We start from the raw sequence: 18292 nt of genomic DNA on the forward strand, positions 1-18292 counted from the left end.
AACGAACTCTAATTCATCCTTTTGGCAGCCCCTTAAGTGACAGAACACTGTTGGACAAAGCATCAGCCAAGCTGCATTTTTGAAAAAAGTGTTCCTTTTCATTTTTAGAAGTTTTGAATAATGTATTTTACGGTCAGAAGTAAAGCTGGAATGAATTAAAGGGAATACAGCTGCACCATGGAATATGGACCTGCAATGCTCCTGCTTTAACTCCAGCTCCGAGTGGGTTTGGAAGCAGTAGAAAGAACACCACCACTACTAAAAGATTAAAAGCAACTAAATATTTTTCCCCAACTTTCAGTATTTTTTATATTGAATGTTCCTGTAATTTCAGCATTAACAATGCACGATCTTCGTCAGCTTAAGACTGGAAAAAACTTAAGACTCATTTATCAGCTCTCTATGACCACTTAAACTATGTTACAAGAGAGGGCAAACAGTGGTAGCAGCAGAGGACAAAAATTCAGGAGCCACGTATAACATCATAATGTAATTTTGTAGTGAAAAGGCATCATAAAGGAGTCAAACCTAAAATATCTGTGCATTTTCCTATAGACCCAAACGCACCCTTAGAGACTTAAAGGCTGCACCCCAGGCGTAATACTGAACTCTGCTCCACTTAAATCCTCAGCTTCTCCTTATCCTGGGGAAGAACATTTTACATTGGAAAACTGGGAACCTGTGCTTTATCACCTGTCCAATATTACCATATTTAACGGATGGCCCTTGGAACCTGCAAACCTACTGCTTTAGACAAGGGATGAGTAAGTAACATTATGGTGTGGCTCTTCCTTCATCTTATCACTACACTCATATGTATGCTTTGTATGGAAAAGTTTATTTGATAATAAAAATAGCATTCACAGACTTTCTCCTTCTTTGTTGCTACATCATATACATAGTGTCTGTTCCAAGGAAAGAAGCTCATACTGGGTAAGTCCACGTCTACTCATCCTAGTGTTATGTATAAACCCAATAAGTCAAATAAAGCTATGAACAATGTAGTATTTATATATGCATAGTGTTTTATAAAAAAGATTGGCCCACATACTGCTTTTTCATCAACACAGAAAAGAGCATCATGTCAATAGCACATTGCAAGAAATGATGATTGAAGAACATAGACTGCATACATGTGCTTAAGAATATATAAGCAGGCCCACCATGAAGAAAGAAATGATATTTGAACCAACAAAAGCTTTAGAATTACTTATATAGTCTCCCATTTTAAAACAGCTTTACATACCTGATTCAGTTTACATTAAAATATATTCCCCTGAATCGATTTTTTCCATTTTCAGAAATATAAACACGTAATCACATTCCTCACAGCTAAATTTTGTCATAAATCCTCTTTTATACAAGAAAAAGGCAACAGTTTTGTGGTTTTTTTTCCAACAGGCTCTATTAATTACAATTTAATCTGTACACACAATGATTGGCCATCTTCTTTCTTGGTTTTGTTTTTACAGTACCATGGCAACAACAGTGATAGACTTGCAATGTTTTTGTGTTCATATGGAAAATGTGAAACAGTATACATGTACACATCAATGCACTGTAAAAAGCAGCAGGTTACTTTAGTGGTCCAACAGTAACGGCAAACATTTTGGCTCAGCTAGGCAGTAATCCATTAAAATCTCAGACCAATACTACAGCAGACTTACCATACAACTTGCAAATTTAAAAACACAACTTAGAAACTTGCAGGTTTCCCTTTTGCTGCTGTTCTCAGACTCAATTTTACAGCATATAACCAGTATGGGTAGGCTTCTACAACCAGGTTGTCCCACTGATTGCCTCTTTTTGCCTGTGTTTTTCCTTTGATACACCTTTTTTCTTTTTTTTTTTTTCAGCAAGTGCACTCCTTTTGTCTCATTAAGGATGAACCGGTAAAATAAAAACTTAAATACGGAGCGAGAAGAAGAGAGTTTCTCTGAATTTGGCAAAATAAGAAGAGCCCACTGGTTTTGCCCGAGCAGAAGGAATACACCTGCTCCGAGGGAGGGCTCCCCACCGCACTGCCTTCCCAGGATCCCGCTCCCTTCCCTTGCTCCAAAGCAGACACACAATACCATGCACGTTCGGGTTGCTGTCCATATACATCTAGAAGATGAAGAGGGCTGCGGTGGCTGCCTTAATGAAATATCGTTAAGTGTTGCTGAGGCTAATGAGAGATCAACAGTCTACGTTAGTGTGTGACACAGGCATAGTGGTTACCAGTCTTTCTGCCTTCGTGCATCCTGTAGAGGGGGCCTGAAAGTATAAACTGTTCATGGAACAAACTAAAAATTCCTTATCACAAATCAGCTTGTGCTGTGTGGGTTTTTTGTTTGTTTGTTTGTTTTTTAATTATTATTTATTATTATTTATTATTATAAATATCCTTCATTGAAACAGTAGTCTCTTCAAACAGTTCTTGCAATTTTAGGAACATTTTGTCTCTTTCTTTTTAATTCCTTCAGCAGGAGCGCTCCAGTCCTACTGAGATGAACAATTTTCTTCCTTCCCCACCCCCACCCCTTAAAAAATTTTCTACATACAGTGTAGCAGTGAGTCACTAGAGAACAGTCTGGATCAAATTATTCCAACTTGGTCATAAAATCCTTTACCTATGTTATATTACTGGCTACCCCCATTTACTATATTGGGGAAGGGGGAAAGTAGCCCGATAAAGGAATTACTCTTAAGAAATCTACAAAGAATGTAGAAACAAAATTTTATAATCCTTTAGGACCAACATTTGGCAAGTAATTAAAAAAAAAAAAAAAAGAATACATTGAAAAATACTTTCTTTAATATTATACATCAGGCACAACACTTTTTTTTAAATGTTTTTTTTTGTTATAAGATTTCATCTGCATAAAAGGTTTGTAGAACCAGCGGGTGCCTCCTCGCCATGCGGAGCCCGGGTGGTTCCAGCTCCCGCGGCGCAGGGAAGGTGGCGGGGACCCCTCAGATGCTGAGGTCGGTGCTGCACTCCTTGTAGGGCCGCCTGCGCTGCTCGGTTGGGTGCCGGCGGCTCGCCTCCTGCTTCCAGCTGGCATCTTCCCTCTGCCTGTGGCCGGCCCGCTCTTCCCTGAGCCGCCGCTCGGGCGACCGCTCTCTCCGCCGGTCGGATGACTTGGCTCGCCTGTCCAGGGAGTTCTCCCTTCTCCTCTCCGGCGACCTCCTGGGCTCCGTGAGTCTCTCCAGCGAGCGCCGGCGCCGGCCGGGTGACCGTTCCCTGCGTCTCTCTGGGGAGAGGTCTCTCCTCCTCTCGTGCCGCTCTCGTCTCTCCAGGGTGTTGTCAGCGCTCCTCGTCCCTTCCCTGCGCTGCTTTTCGGGTGACCTCCTCTTCTGCCCGTTCACCGCCGCCCTCTCCGGCTGCCTCTCGCGTCTCCTCTCCGGTGACCGCTCTGTCCTCCTGCCTGGCACGGTGTCGTTGGCTTTACAAGTCCCGTTCCAAGTGTGGTGTTCGTTGGGATGTCTGCTAACCTCTCTGCTGCCTTTTAGGTCTCTAACGTAAGTCCGCCTGTCCCCATGTTGTGATGATTTGTGAAGGTCTGGTGGATAACTGGACTCCAATGATGGGTGCTGCCGTCGGTCGGATGGCGCGGGTTTCATTTCCGATACATTTTGTGAACCTGTGGCGGGACTGTTCCTGTCACTGCTGGGGTCTGAAAGAAAATAACAGCAAAGCGTTTGGTACCACAGCCTTCCGCAGCGCCGTGACACCACTTAGCACTCTTCAGACTTCATTAGTGACAAAAACAAACAAATGTTAAAGCAGTCAGCGAGGGCTAACCAAAGCTTTCGTTAATTTAACTGCAAACAACGAGAGTTACAGGTTAGTACTGGTGCTGCTCTGTTCTATGCCATGTTTTGGTCCAGGCCGATAGCATCGTTATGCTCTTCTTGTCATGGGGCATTTTACATTTCCCCCATCCACTTATGCTACTTTCTCTCCAGTGGGGATAAAAAAAGGTACTTTGGGTTGTTGGATTTTTTTTTTTGTGATAGTTTCCAATAAAGAGGGGCCTAAGGGCATAATTTCTTTTTCTTTTATGGCTTTTGAAAGCCTTGCCTTCCTGTTGTGGAAGGCCTTGTTTCAAACAGCAGAAAAAAGTGCGGAAAACGGAATTGATCATTATGTTCTGACCTTGCAAAAGAACATTTTGAAGGTGTGAGAATTAGACTGTAATCGTGCAATTTCCATTTTAAGACATTACTTAATCTCACTTAATTCTGCCATGTTATGAGAAGTCCTAGGGTAGATTTTGGTTTTGCCACAATGATTCAACAGATGATGACAGAAGGTATGGTTTTTTTTGTATCAAAGCAATGGAAAGGTATTATAATATGTAGAATGGCTTTGATTAACACCTAATCTCCAGCTCATTATTTTCATGTAAAATCCAGCTGAGCTACCTCTGTAACCCAAACTGCAAAGCTGAATAAAACCCCAGAACTGAGCTCACAGCCCTGCCCTCTAGTTTAGCCTCAATCACTCACGTCATTTGGAACGATGTTTATGAATGATTCATTACAGACGTGCCAATCATTAAAGTAGCCATGCTGACTTAATGTGGGTGCTGCTTTTATTATCGTTTTTTTTTTTTTTTGTAAGCAATTTCTGCGGGGCAGCTCGACCAGTGCTGCTACACTTCCTTCAGCCCACGCTGACCTTGAGCTGGGCTGTCCCAATGGCAATGACTAAACCCTTCGCAGACATGTATGGGCACAGATTTTTTTTTCTAATTTTCTCCCTTCAGTATTCCCTCCCCCATGCCAAACACTATGTATACTGCCTGCTCCTGCCACCACAGTGTCTCCCACCTGATGACATCTCCATTCCTTAGCCTGGGAGGGTTGGTGTGGACATGGACCATTATTTTGGTGATTTCCAAGTAAATCCATATTGTGACTCATGTATGTGCATTTTTGCTCATTAGTTTTCCCAGGCAGGACCATACCTCTTTTCCATAGCTGTAAGCACGTGGCTTGCAGCAACCTGGCTATCACGCATGGTACAAGCAAGGCTTAAAGGTGTTCAGTGGTGTACTTACAATTCAGGGGACGCAGGGTGCTCGGAATGAATTGCTGTACATATAAAATATAGTGAAGCGGAAAGCAATGTGAGGGAATTAGGCCACAGCACAAAAACACCTAATATTGATTTTAGCTACAAACCGTAGTTTGATTATGGCCCATAAGGTAGAAGCAAGACTCCCCGAGCTTGTCATTTCTCATACATGCAGCGATATTAGGAGGTATCATCGCTGAGGAAGGAAGAGCCCAGCACCAAGAAAAGTAAGAGAAAGAGAAAGAGAAAAGTAGAAAATTTAGATTCCCTATATTAAAGGTGAAAGAAAGAAAAATCTTCATATTTTATCTTAGAATAAAGAAAGTTTATTTTTCCAGTCAGATTGTCTAGGCTTCACCCAAATATAAGGCTGCAAAGACAGCGGTTGTTATTATTGTGACATAAAGAGACATCTAAGAGGTGATTCGATAACCCAGACAACGAGAGCATCCATTCTAAAAGACAGCTGGAACAGCGACACAGAATGTCATAGAAAAAACATTAACAATCAAACAACAACGAAAAATAAAGTCCACCAGAGACCACAACATTAAAAATAAGTACAAAACTCATTACAAAAATATACAGCCTCATAGAGAAGCACGTTCCAATCAAGTCAGAAAAATATTGGAACTTAACATTATTAGAGGAACCATTTGTGACTGCAGCAAACAGAACAAAGAGAGGAAGGAGTCCCAAATGTTACAAGGATATTCTTTACAGTAAGTAGTGCAGCCCCTGTATATTAAATCCTTGCGTGGAGAATGAACGTTTAGTGGTTTAGCATTAGCCAAAAGAAAACTGGTGTTGGATTTTCATCCTCAGTGCAACAGACATAGGCTTTGAGATGTGAAGCACTTAATTTACAGGGTATTGATGCAGTCTAGCATATGATACAGTACTGTACATCCAAAGGAGTATAGGAAAAGACAAAAGTAGAAAGAACATTACAGAATTTCAGTGCCATCATTGAACCTTCTGGTGTGCTATTTATATCACAGAAGTATAAACCCATGACTTCCCTTTCGTATTCGTTAAATACTTCAATTGTTGGTTGGTTTCATACGCTGAATCTGTCATTTTAAGTAGTGAACAGAGTGAGCAGAAACTCTCAAACCTTGTACAGTAAATGAAAAGAAAATCTAGTTCATAAATTGTGCAGAATGATTTTGGTTTGGATACTAGAACATGGAGCGAATGATAAATACATATCTTACTGACACAGAAAGAACCCAAGTAAGGGGAGAAAAATGTAAAGGACATCCCTTCAATCATCAGTTTCCTTAGAAACCTCAAAGACCTTTGGTTGGGAGCAGCCCTCCATCGAGGGCACAATATATGACAATTATCTCAAATAAATAAGACATAATTGTAATATTAAATAGTGTGCTATGTTAAGCCACCCAGCAATCCAACCTCCAGGGGAAGAAAAGGAATTCTAATGCAATTCTTAGTAAGAAACAAGGGCTGAATGTTCTCCCACCACAGAGACGAGAGCACCTTTTCATAACTTCCACGCCTTTTCAGACCTTATGAATTAACAAGTTGAAACCAGCAGACTGTTTAAGGGGGGAGAAAAGGGCTCAGGAGGCCAAATCAATATATTTTTTGCAGTAAAGCTTTTTTTTTTTTTTTTCCTTTTTTCCTTAAATAACTTTATAAATATTTACATAAATATTAAGGGAAGGCAAAAATCCCGTAAGCCATCTTGGCATTCATGTCTATGAATACAGATAGGAACTAAGAGAAAATCCTAACCAAAAAATAAATAAATAATCACTGCTTCAGAATAACAACTCAGGATCCCAGTTTTTGCATTGATTAGAAGTAGAGACCTATTTGAACAACATTTCAGCCGCTGAGAAACAGTTTGGCACAGTTCAGTGACATTCCTTGTTTGGCTGGACAAGACAATAAGGTTTTGTTTTGTTTTCCTCTCTGATCACCAAAAAATACTGCTATGATGATCTTGCCTTACACTGCGCCCCAAGTCCATGGAAGCAAGCAAAGGATGAAATGTGTAGAAAATTCAGTACAAGCGAGGCAATTAACCATATGTTGCAAAGGTTGGTAAGACACTGGTGAGAAAGGAAAATAAAAAAGAATTCCTGCTTCAGATCTTGAGATAAATCATTCATGGAGTGATGCCAGGGAAGAAAGGAATGTTTTCATAGTTTGACCCACCATATTCTGGGACAGAGCCATCTCCACGTTTCAGAAACAGGCGGACCCTGCGGCCACCATTTTTAATCAGTTCGATGGCCCGAGCATGCTTCATGTTCTTGGTAGTTTCCCCGTTGATCTCTAGAATTTCATCACCAATCTGTCAAAGCAATAAAACAGAAGAGCCTGAGATTAGAAAAAAGCCCTGAAGAGGGCCCCTACCAGCACAGTGCACAGAAGACAATGGCCACAGCAAAGGGATAGGACAAAATATGCACCAGTTAGGACTACACATGCTTGACTCCTTCCAGAGACACCTACTGCTATGGCTGTGAGTCCATTGAAAACAGCGCGTGGGATCTGGGAGACATGAAGAAGACAGGGAAAGCCTGAGGTGTCAAAATATTTCACTGCCATTCTGCAAAAACACCCTGCATTGTTGTATCACTTAGTACCTAGGCCTATGCTAGAACTGTTCTTATCTTTTTGACTATTTTCAAGGTTTTGATCAAACTGCTTACCTGCTTTATAACCTGCTTTAACAAAGATGTTCAAGTAGTTTTTTCAGGTTCGTTTCTCACTTGGATATAAATACCTACTATGAACAAGCAAATCTCCTCTTATATATGTATAAGCACTTATCAGGATAGAACAATAGGGCTTGGAAGAATTTGTCAAAGCATTGGCTTCCATAGGGCACAGTGATGATTTATTTTCATCAGCAAAATTTTTGGACTTATAAATCTAGCTCTAGCAAAAGGATTTTGAAAATGCCCTTCATGTAATATGTCTGGAAGAGACAGACATACTTTGAAGTTATGACACGTTCTCTATTAGAGGAGCAAGGAATACATAAAACTTGGTAATTTCCTTTTTGTAGGCATTTCGTAACTATGACTTTGCTATAATGTTAATAATCTAGATGATATGCAAAGCAAACAGATAATCCTAATTAAAACTATACCATAATCTTTCAACCCAACAGTCAATATATATGAATGGTCCCTCACTGCTCTATCCCCAGTAGAGATGAGGATCAGGTAGGACATCCTTATTCTCTACATATCTCCACCTTTAAAAGAGTCACAAAGTCAAAGTCAAAAATAGTGACTTATATTTTCACTGCTTCCCATGACTTTGTTAGCTTTCAAGGTCTGTTTAAGTATTAGAGTTTGGATATACGGGTTGCAACCAGGACGGGGTGAAAGTTTCCCAATGCGTACACACTTTTGGAGATTATATATACAATCTCTATATGCTCGAGTGCCAGAAGCCACTGACAGCAGTAAGTAGAAACTACTGCTCCTTTCAGTTAACATTTAATTTTCCCATTAGCTAGCACAGCAGAAGATGTGTCTGTAGGGGAGAGGCAGGCAAGTCAGCTCATTGCAGCACGCTTTTAAAATCTGCTTGTGCATACCCTCATCTTCCCACATCTCTCGGCTGGCCCATCCTCAGCTAGCCGCAGCACGTACAGATCCATATTATACTCCCGGCCGCCTCGCAGGCTGAAGCCAAACCCTTTGGCTCCTCTTTCCAGCTCAACAGTGTAAAAATCTTGGTCCTGCTGGAGAGAAGACGACATATGTGCAATTGAACAGAAAGTTAAATGCGCCTCTAGTACTCATTTTGAAATTATTCAGCCAATGAACGTTATTATTTCTGTTACTCATCGTTAAAATCAGTTGAGCTTTCACACACACATACGAGGATTTCCTTTGTAAAGGGCTGTGAAGACAACCCTGCTCCCAGAGCGAGGCTCTAATTAGCTGGTAACTGGGATGAGTCTACACCACAGTGTTATCTTCTCTGTTTTGTTACCAACCCTTCTATTCTTTTGTCAGGTCAGAAAGTACATGCATTGTTTTTCTGTATAGCACAATGCTGTTGGCATAGGGATGTTCTGAAGTCCCTGATGGAGGAGGTTACTTCTGGAATGGCCAGTGGCAAGGAAAGATAACAGTGGAATAATCTCTTTAATAAGGCACTGCAAAACCTGGAGCACTTCAGCAACAGCTCCTTATTAAGTTTTGCTCTTTTTTGTTCCCTGATTTTATCATTTGCACACAGCACTGCTTTGTGGAGAGCCCCCTTAAAACATACACTTCTATAAACAAACACATCAATCACTACTGCCATAAAAACGTTTAACTTTTTCTTAAAAGTCTGAGTGAGAATGTTTTGGAAACGTTTGGCAGCTGAAACGAAAGCAACACGTATTAAGAAATTAATCAGCAAATCCCTCTTTCCCGGCAAACAGACTGAGAAGGAACAGCCTCCCAGTATGGATTTTCAAGGGAAACATTTGAGCAAAGCCATTAAGCAGACTGGAAGCAATAGTCTGTGGTAAACAAAGCAATTAGAAAAGCATTCCTTACCTGTGCTGCTTGGGGTGGCTTGAAATCAAACTGGGATTCCTGCTTTGGTTTTGTGTTGTTCCTGCTGCAGTGCATGAGAGAAAGAGGGAGAGAGGAAAAAGACAGCTCATGGGATGTGAAGATGATCAAGGAGTAACCAAACAGAGAGCAGGGCATCACCCTCTCCTCAAGGAAAACAATCTGACCTGGTCTCCTGTGGTATTTGCTGAGGAGTATGTGTGGTTGTAATTGTAGCAATTTTTTCTGCATTGGTCAATAAAGTAGCATTGGAGGATTCTGCAAAACAAATTTTTTTTTCATTATGGAGGAACACCATTGGTTGCCCATTGAAAAGTTTTGCAAAGTTATTTCACTGGAAAGCATCAGTATGTTGGCTTTAAAGAACTTGGAACCAGCTTAAATTTCCTAAATCTCAAAATTAACAGGCTAAAGACTACAATATGTCATAGTAATTACGTGTATGAAAGTGTACAGCACCTCAATTGCAGGGAAATACTGGCCTTTGTTTGTGCTGCATCTCTTATAGAGTCATAGAATGCTTTGAGTTGGAAAAGATTTTAAAGCCCACTAGTTCTGACCCCCCTCATGGGCAGGGACACCTTCCACTAGATCAGGATGCCCACAGCTCCATCCTCATGGGTCTGCTTTTTCTGGTATCTATTATCAGATGTACAAAACCACTTTCTAATCTGTTTTTCTTCTCTGTGAGATAAAAAACTTCTAAGCACTCCTAACCAGCGAAGAAACATTGTCACATCACTGCTGTTGTTGCAGCCTATGCTCTTGACAATGTCAAGGCTTTAGTGAAAACATCATACTGAGCTCCTCGCTGAGTCACTTCACTTGAAAAGAATGAGTGTACCAGAAGCTACCACAGCCAGCCACTGCAGATAGTGTTAAGCAGAGAGTAAAATATTTCCATATATTTTTATATCATATAAATAATAAATTTATATAATAAATATTTTTTTTTCCCACCAACAAAACTTTTTCAGTAAACAAATGCATCACTATTATCATCAATCTAAAGGGAATCCTAAAGCCACTCAATTGGAAGAAAAAAAAAGACAATCTGGATTGAAAATCTCTCTGATTGTCAGACACGCTCAGAACAAAGGCTGAATTGTGTAGGAAGGGTTGAAGAAAGTTTTGTCTGTTATATAATGACATGCACTCCGATCATTAAAGTCTCCAAATATGGAAGGTTGGCTGGATTAATTTTATAGTAGTAATAACTATTCCATGTATTATAAGCTTATCAGTACTTCCTCCACCACAAACTGCAATCTTCAGAGGGATTGAGATATGGCTTTTATCTAACACCTCAGAAGGTGATATCAAATATGACTAAACCCCCAAATTACTGAAATACGTCTTTGAAATACAACACACTGCTGCCTGAGCACTCAAAGCTGCACGCAGGGACACTGAACTGCCTGCATCAGACACATCAACTGCTGTGGGCACCGTTTACAAAACGGCTCACCAAGAGAACACAGAGAAGGGGATTAACCTCAGAACTCAATCTACGCTGCAGTGAAGGACTCTCAGCCCAACATCAGTTTGCACAAAAGCTGTATTTCTCCATGCAAAGCAAGAGGTACTTCTGGGGGGGTTTCCTCACTCTTGCTTCACAGAACAAGGAAGCAAACTGCTGTAGAAGGGACCATGTAGCTCATGTCCCTCATGGTGCAGCCTGGTAAAATGGTTCTGTTGCTATTTTGGACCTTTATCACAGGCTTCAAAAAAAACCAAAAGCATAAACTTAGAACTCCTTTCAAACTCTCTCTAAAATGAAGGTCATGCAAATGCCATTAGTCAAAGATCTGGAATACATGCATATCAAACTCAATGCACATTCCATAAAACGTAACAATCCTGAACTGAAACTAGTACTGACAGTTTCAAACTTTGAATTGTTCTGGTGTGCCTGCAGGTCAGTAAATCCTGAAAACACCCTCCTGGTCATACAGGAGTTTGAATTCAGAGGAAGAATCCATGGTCCGTACATAACCATTCAAAGTGCTGAATGACTTCAGACAATGATGGGCGTTGGGACTGGGAAACCACTGTCAGTAGAAACATCCAACACATTGGGCATGGCATTCCCAGACTCACAACTCCTCTGCTGAACAGTTCTGCATAAAGGACATCCACCCCCACCACACGCCTATACACACTGTGTCTAGAAGAGGGGACAACTGATTACAAAATAGCAATCAGTATTTTTGAAGAGCGGAATCTAAGCTGAATGCAGAATCACTGGCTAAAAAGATGTATTTTGTTTCTTTACTGAATTTCTCCAGTTCCAGTGCCTCCTATAAAAGAGCTACCAGCAGACAACAGCAACAAAAAACAGGTGGAAATAGCTGGCTCTCCAGCATAAAATTACAATATCTTCTGTCCTGCCCTTGTTTGCCTCATAAGCTCTTGGCATCCAGTAATTCACTTCACTGACTATAAGAAAAACTCCCATTATTAAACAGAGTCCAGTTATAATAAGAATTTGCAGAAATGGGAGTTTTCTTTGCCTAACTCAAGGAAAAGTGGCGGTCATGGGTGTACCTGGTCCAGGGAACCTATTTTATTTCATGGGTTTACTTCAGTCGTGGAGAAACCTAGAAAAGCTGAAGGTTTTTCCTTTCCACAGCCAGTTCATGTCAAGGGAAAGTCAGGAAAAGAGGGAAAAAAAGAACCGTTCAAACAGATGGGTTCAATGAGAGTACAGCTTCTTTGCCTGCAGCAGTGTGCCCAAGTTAATGTGCCCAAGCCCTTAGCATACAGAGCCCTAACACCTTCCACACCAAAGCTGGCCTGCATCCAGTGACTCAGAGAGCAAGAGGCTCTGCACGGCTTGTGTGAGAAGTCCCCGTGTCCCTATTAAACTCTTAGATTCTACAAAATAATTCTATGTATTTTGTAAAGTTTCCCTGTTGCTCAAATCTGTCTCCAACACCAGAAGGTCCTGAAACACGCTTAAGTGCAATGTATTCACTCAGAACAAAACCTCTGGAATCCTCCACAAATATTTGGAGATGAGATGAAGATGGGCTTCAAAGAAAATAACAACATTCCTTCCCGTTCGTAGCTGACTAAGTATACCGAGTTGAGCAACAACACATCTTTGGTACAGATGTATCTTCACACCAATTGTAATGTGCCTGTTTTTGGCCCACCCTATCCCACGAGGCAGCTTTTGTGCATCATTTTTGCTAGCGTTTTAGATGCAGGTTCAGTACATATGCCAGCCACCATGCAAAATTGAAACAGAACACAAATACAAGAAAACCTATCTCTATCATAATTACAACAGCACGTTCCGAACCCTACACATTTCACTGATTTCCTTGCCCTGTTCTGTCATAGAACACCCAGCCACCAATTTAAGATTGGCATTTTTTGGCTAATTAACCCTTTGCATCATGCTAAACCACTGCAATATCATTGCAAATACACTCCTGTGGTGGTCCCATGACAGTGAGTTGGTGCAAGACTAATATGCAGCAAAAACTTTTGGTGGTTTTAATAATGTTAGAAGAGATTAGCAATGTAAGTTTGAGTCTTGTGATGAGTTTTAGTTTCACCCTTATTTGAGAAGCACAGCTTCCAATTTACTTTTATCTTTCCCCAGTGAAGTACACTGCTAGAATGTTTAGATTTGCCAAAAAGCACCCCAAAGTCAGAAGGCAAAAAGAAAACAGCATTGAGACTGATTCCTTAAATTTCATGGGTTTTGAGCAAACCTCTCACCATGTTTCCAAGTGTTTGTCCTTACTGGCTTCTGGAAATTAAAAGCAGACAAAGCTGACAATCTGACTTTGGGTTTCCAGGGCACAGCAAACAAAAAGGCTCAAAGCCTGCATTGTTGAGAGAGAAAAGAGTTGGTTTCTTCTCTAAATTATAGCTCTCCTTCTCTAGGAATGCCTGATGTCAGTCACAGCTGCAGAGGTTTCTTCGAACATAAGCAATTTAGTAAGGTATTCTGTACGCTCATTTGCATGAACAAGGCTGGCTGAGTGCTCACACCAGGATGCTATGTTCCTCTTAAAAAATCCAAATGGGTCATAAATTGTTCATTTCAAAAATTCGATTTCCTTGACTTTGATCAGATATCAAAATAAAGGTAATGAACAGTTCTTTCTCTGGTTTACCTTCCCAAACTGGCACACACAGGACAGCTCAGCCGTTAGCCTGATTCACAGCCATTCTGTTATTTATGAATACTCGTTTAACTGGAAGTAGAAAAGGATCACATACCATTTGACCTGGTAGCTGCTAGACAGTAGGAAAATAAAGCCTTCATGCATAACAGATCATACTAAATAGAAACGATTTATAAGGAGATCACTTCTGGTCCTGGCCAGCTTTTGCCCTATAACTAAACACAGCACCATCATTTTGTATGGGTAACTAAATCCATGTTTCAGATTACTACAGGAAATCGCATCATTTAACTTCTTCATTCTGCACTACAGACACTGGTTCAGGTCACAGCCTCCCTCTGCTTCCTTGGAAGCATTAAGTGCAGTAGTGCTGGTCCACATACACAGAGTAACAGCAAAATGTTTCCTGTCAGGCTGCAGAATGAAAAGGTCTCCTTCCAGCAGTTTTCATTGTGAGGGGGATATCTTCACTTCAGTTACAGCTTTTCAGCCTTTCTTTCAAACTTAATTGCACTTTCCCTTCGTTTAACTGAATGCAAGGAATGTACTGTGCAGAAATGCTCATTATTTCTGTGTCTGAGCCAGCAAATCCTATATCCACAGACTCAGCTTAGACAAAAAAGAGCAGTGTGAAAGAATCTCTGAGTTCTCCCTGTGAGCCTATCCATTGCAGAGCAGGACAAAGAACAAACAAAATTCTTGCCATTCTAGCTATGCTAAATATCTGCTGTATCTATACCTATGTCTGCTCCGTTCCTATTTGCATCGCAGCCAGGGATTCATTTCATGGAAATGATACAAAACACAGATCTTTACTTTTACTGAACAGTTCTATGAGCAGAAATTAGCACCAAGAGTCAGCACGTTATCAGGGATCCTGTATGTTCCCTCTCATCAGAAGCAATGAGATCCTTCCCGTCCAGGGGAATGCCTTATCAGCCGCAAAGCATCTCCAGAGCCACTGCTATTAATAAAGGCATTTCCAAATGCACTGAGATCACTTCAAAGAGCAACTTATGCAGAATAAAAACAAATCTTCTTTTCAAACAGCTTAAAACATAACGAAGTGTTTATCCCTTTTTGTGATCTCTTTAGAGACTGTGGAAAGCTTCAGGGATCCCACATACTGAGTTACTGAGCGTGCAGCGGTTCTCAAATATTCTAAAGCTCTACCATTAACCTAAGAATCAAACCAGAGAGTACCAAGATACGCATCAAATTTAGAGATCGTTTTAAGGAGATACTTGGAGAAACACAATAGAAGGGAATATAATAATGACTTTTTAAATAGGGAATCACTTTAGTCCTGTTGAGAAAACAGCACTCCTACAGAAAAAAAATAGGCTACGGAACACTCACAACCCCTGGGCTCCAATTCCCCAAGCGGGAGACGGAATCTTTACGATTCTGCAGCTCTGACAGATGAGAAAAGCCCAGGAACAAAGCAACAAAAGGGTCAGAAAAGACAGCAGGGAACAGATACTTTACCATCTCCTGGAATGATGCGCAGAGTAACGGTGTTTCCCGCTTCCTTAATGAGGTTGACGATGTCTGAATGCGACTTGTTGGTGATGGAGCACCCATTGACGGCCAAGATGCGATCGCCTACTTTCAGCTTGCCACAGCGGTCTGCGGGACTCCCTTCAATTATCCGACCTATTTTGTGAGGCATGGCCACACATGCATTTCCCGCTTTTGTATTGGTTTGGGGGTTGTTTTTTTTTTGTTTGTTTGTTTGTTTTGTTTTTTTTTGGTTTGGTTTGGTTTTAATTGTTTACATACGTGGGAATATGGTGAAGGGGAAAAGGAGAAAAAGGGTTGAAAAGGGAAAGAGAAGGTTAAGGGTTAATTAATTAATGCATCAAGCAAAAGTTATTATAGGATAGCTTTGCTGCCATTGTTCAAAACATTGGCAATCAACTAGTATGAGTGCACAATACCTCTTTTACAAAAAGGTGTCTGTTAATCCCTCCAATCTCCCTCCCCTTTGATTTCTGTGAGCTCTTAGGGACTACAACTGCATTTAGCAGCCCCAGAACAACCCAAATCCTGATTTTATTTTTGTACCAAAAAATTGAAACTGTGTGCTGAAAAAACAACCTTCCTCCTCCAAGATTACATCGGTGTCAGCCTCTCAAGTCTCTCTCTGAATCAACTGCTGTTCAAGCTTCTGCCAATGTTTTGTTCTTTCTCCATTTAGAAAGATTAAATCCTTCTAGCCCTGGGAGGGAGTGTGGCTCCCTTTCCACCACGAAGCCTCAATCTATCAGCACTGAAGGGGAAGCAACACAGAACAGTTTTCTTCCATTGCAACAAAGGTACTACCAGGGAAGGCACAGGACCACTACAGATGGGCCAAGACTGACAAAGGTAACCCATTTGGTGCAGGCATCCCCCTCAGTCCCTGTTAACTCTTCCCCTTCTACAATCCAAAAAGGCATAGGGATAGGAATAAGGGCATTCTGATGTAAACACCTCTAAAACCACAAGCAGAACCATGGAGATGTCTGACACACAGAGCAAGAGCACTCTGAGATGAATGTGTTTTGAAAACAAAACTCCCTTCCTCTTCCACGCAGCTTGACCCCAGAGACACAGTCTTCCTCAAAATCAGATTTGGGACACAGGAGATACAAAACATAACTCAAATAAACCCACTAAGCTTCCATCTGGCTTCTCTGTACGGGCATAAAGCCCTTGGGCATGCAGTGCATGGTGAAAAGGATGAGGTATGCAGAGTGGTCATCCGATGTTTCACATATACATGTGGAAGTGTTGGCTGTTGTTTTTTTTCCATACCATGGACTCAGGAGATGATGGGAGATTCTCATCCTTCACTCTTTCAGAATTATGTTTCTGGTTAAGAAACATTAGAAAACGAGATAAACTACACCCAGAAAAGCAGGGAAAAAATGGATGGCAAATACAGATACCAAACTCACTGCTACACGATACATTCACCCTCAAGATGCACTTTCTCATCTGAGCTGTTATCTTTGATTAGTAGCTTTAGAGATAAACACTGCTGCATGCATGAAATACCAGGAATACCATAAAGAAGAAAAGGAACATGAAGTGAGAGAGAACAAGGTTGGAACGATGTGAAGAAAACCAGCAGAAAGCATTAATGTTAGTTGCAAACGGCCCGGGGACTTCCTGTTACTGTTATTTTATTGTAATGTTAGAAAGTTTCCCTTTCTGGCAATATAAAACCCCATTCAGTTTAAAGGCTATGTTAAAGGCACCTGAAACGAGTTCCTGAAGTAAGGAATGAGTTTCTATTCAACCCAACCTCATGGACACTGATGGCCCAGCCCACACCAAAGTGACCAACGTGAGTTTTAGAACCAGTTTGGCCCATCTCTACTTACTACTCATGAAAGGAAAAACTACAAAGCAAGTACAGAGCAAGCACCACACAGGAGAGGGAACACATCTCATGCAGAGTATTGGGAAAAAGCTGAATATGCTTGAAAAAATTAAAGGAAAAACAGTCACAGATCAACAGATCTCCATGAGGAGTCCCTGCACAGAAAACTTCCAGTTAGAGAGTATCTTGGGCTAAAGCAAACACAACTCTTTACAGTCTCACATTAAGGTTTCTCTGCAGAAAATAGTTAGAGCATAGTTTTCATACAGCAAGAGTTAATACTGCATGTTTGCAAATGCTTTGAGAAGTTAAAAGCTTTCTCTCTGGTTTAGACTCAGTTCAGTTTAACGAACACTGCATTGCACTGTTGTGTTCAGGCACCAAAATATCCACTCTGGAAGAGTAGTTTCCAGCAATGAGGACAGCATAAAGGCAGCCTAGCACCTGAGAACTGACAGAGTTCACTAGATGAGGTCTACATTGGACATTTCACCCTTGCAACCTCTGCTGCTCTGACTGCCCAGATCCTGCATGCCCCAGGAACATTCAAGCTTCAGAGAGAGACTGCAATGTATTTTGTCTACAAAACACAGCCCTGCTCTGAGATACAGTAGGAGTATGGCCAACAGCACTTGTTCTGATCTTCAGTTCCCCCTCCATCCACAACACACATCACAGACCAACAGGGAGAGAACAGTTTTTTCCCCTATGAAGTCAAAGTGGATGCTGCCTCTTCAAGACCATGGGAAGGAAAGTAAGGAGCACTTCAGGATGGTTTCCCCCTTGCAGTGACATTTCTGCTTTAAAGGAGGCTGCCCTGTGCACATCTGCAAAGCCAGCTTATTCGTGCTTTGCAATATAGAACTCATTTGTTGGGCAAACAGAATCACGCCTCTCTTGCACCAATACCTGATGACAAGCAAAGAATCATGTCATAGAATCACAGAATGGCTTAGTTGAAAGGGACCTTAAAGATCATCTAGTTCCAATCTTTACCATGGGCCAGTTGCTCCCCACCAGCTCAGGCTGCCCATGGCCCCATCCTGAACACCTCTGGTGATGGGGCACAGCTCTGGGCAGCTGTGCCAGGGCCTCATCTCCCTCTGAATAAAGAACTTCTTCCTAACATCTAACCTAAATTTTCCCTCTTTTA

The 18292-nt window shown here is 41.3% G+C and overlaps 1 protein-coding gene across 26 annotated transcripts in view; it reads right to left on the minus strand.

Moving 5' to 3' along the window:
- Positions 1-1002: 1002 nt before the first annotated feature.
- The window catches only part of MAGI1 (membrane associated guanylate kinase, WW and PDZ domain containing 1), a 291554-nt gene continuing 274264 nt past the window's right edge, over positions 1003-18292 (minus strand). For 14 of the 26 annotated variants that reach the window (XM_085236164.1, XM_085236167.1, XM_010718690.3 and 11 more), the window contains 6 exons: positions 15258-15461; positions 9792-9882; positions 9607-9670; positions 8649-8795; positions 7250-7388; positions 1003-3659 (listed from right to left, as the gene is read on the minus strand). In XM_085236164.1, the coding sequence (XP_085092290.1) occupies positions 2956-3659; positions 7250-7388; positions 8649-8795; positions 9607-9670; positions 9792-9882; positions 15258-15461 (1349 nt within the window). In that variant the 3' untranslated portion in view covers positions 1003-2955. Of the gene's footprint in view, positions 3660-5172; positions 5262-7249; positions 7389-8648; positions 8796-9606; positions 9671-9791; positions 9883-15257; positions 15462-18292 lie in introns of all 26 variants that reach the window. The other 12 variants (XM_085236185.1, XM_019620192.3, XM_085236165.1 and 9 more) reach the window with 7 other exon arrangements.

Source organism: Meleagris gallopavo, chromosome 14 (genome assembly GCF_905368555.1).
Source record: "Meleagris gallopavo chromosome 14, MGAL_WU_HG_1.1, whole genome shotgun sequence".
Classification (NCBI taxonomy): Eukaryota; Metazoa; Chordata; class Aves; order Galliformes; family Phasianidae; genus Meleagris; species Meleagris gallopavo.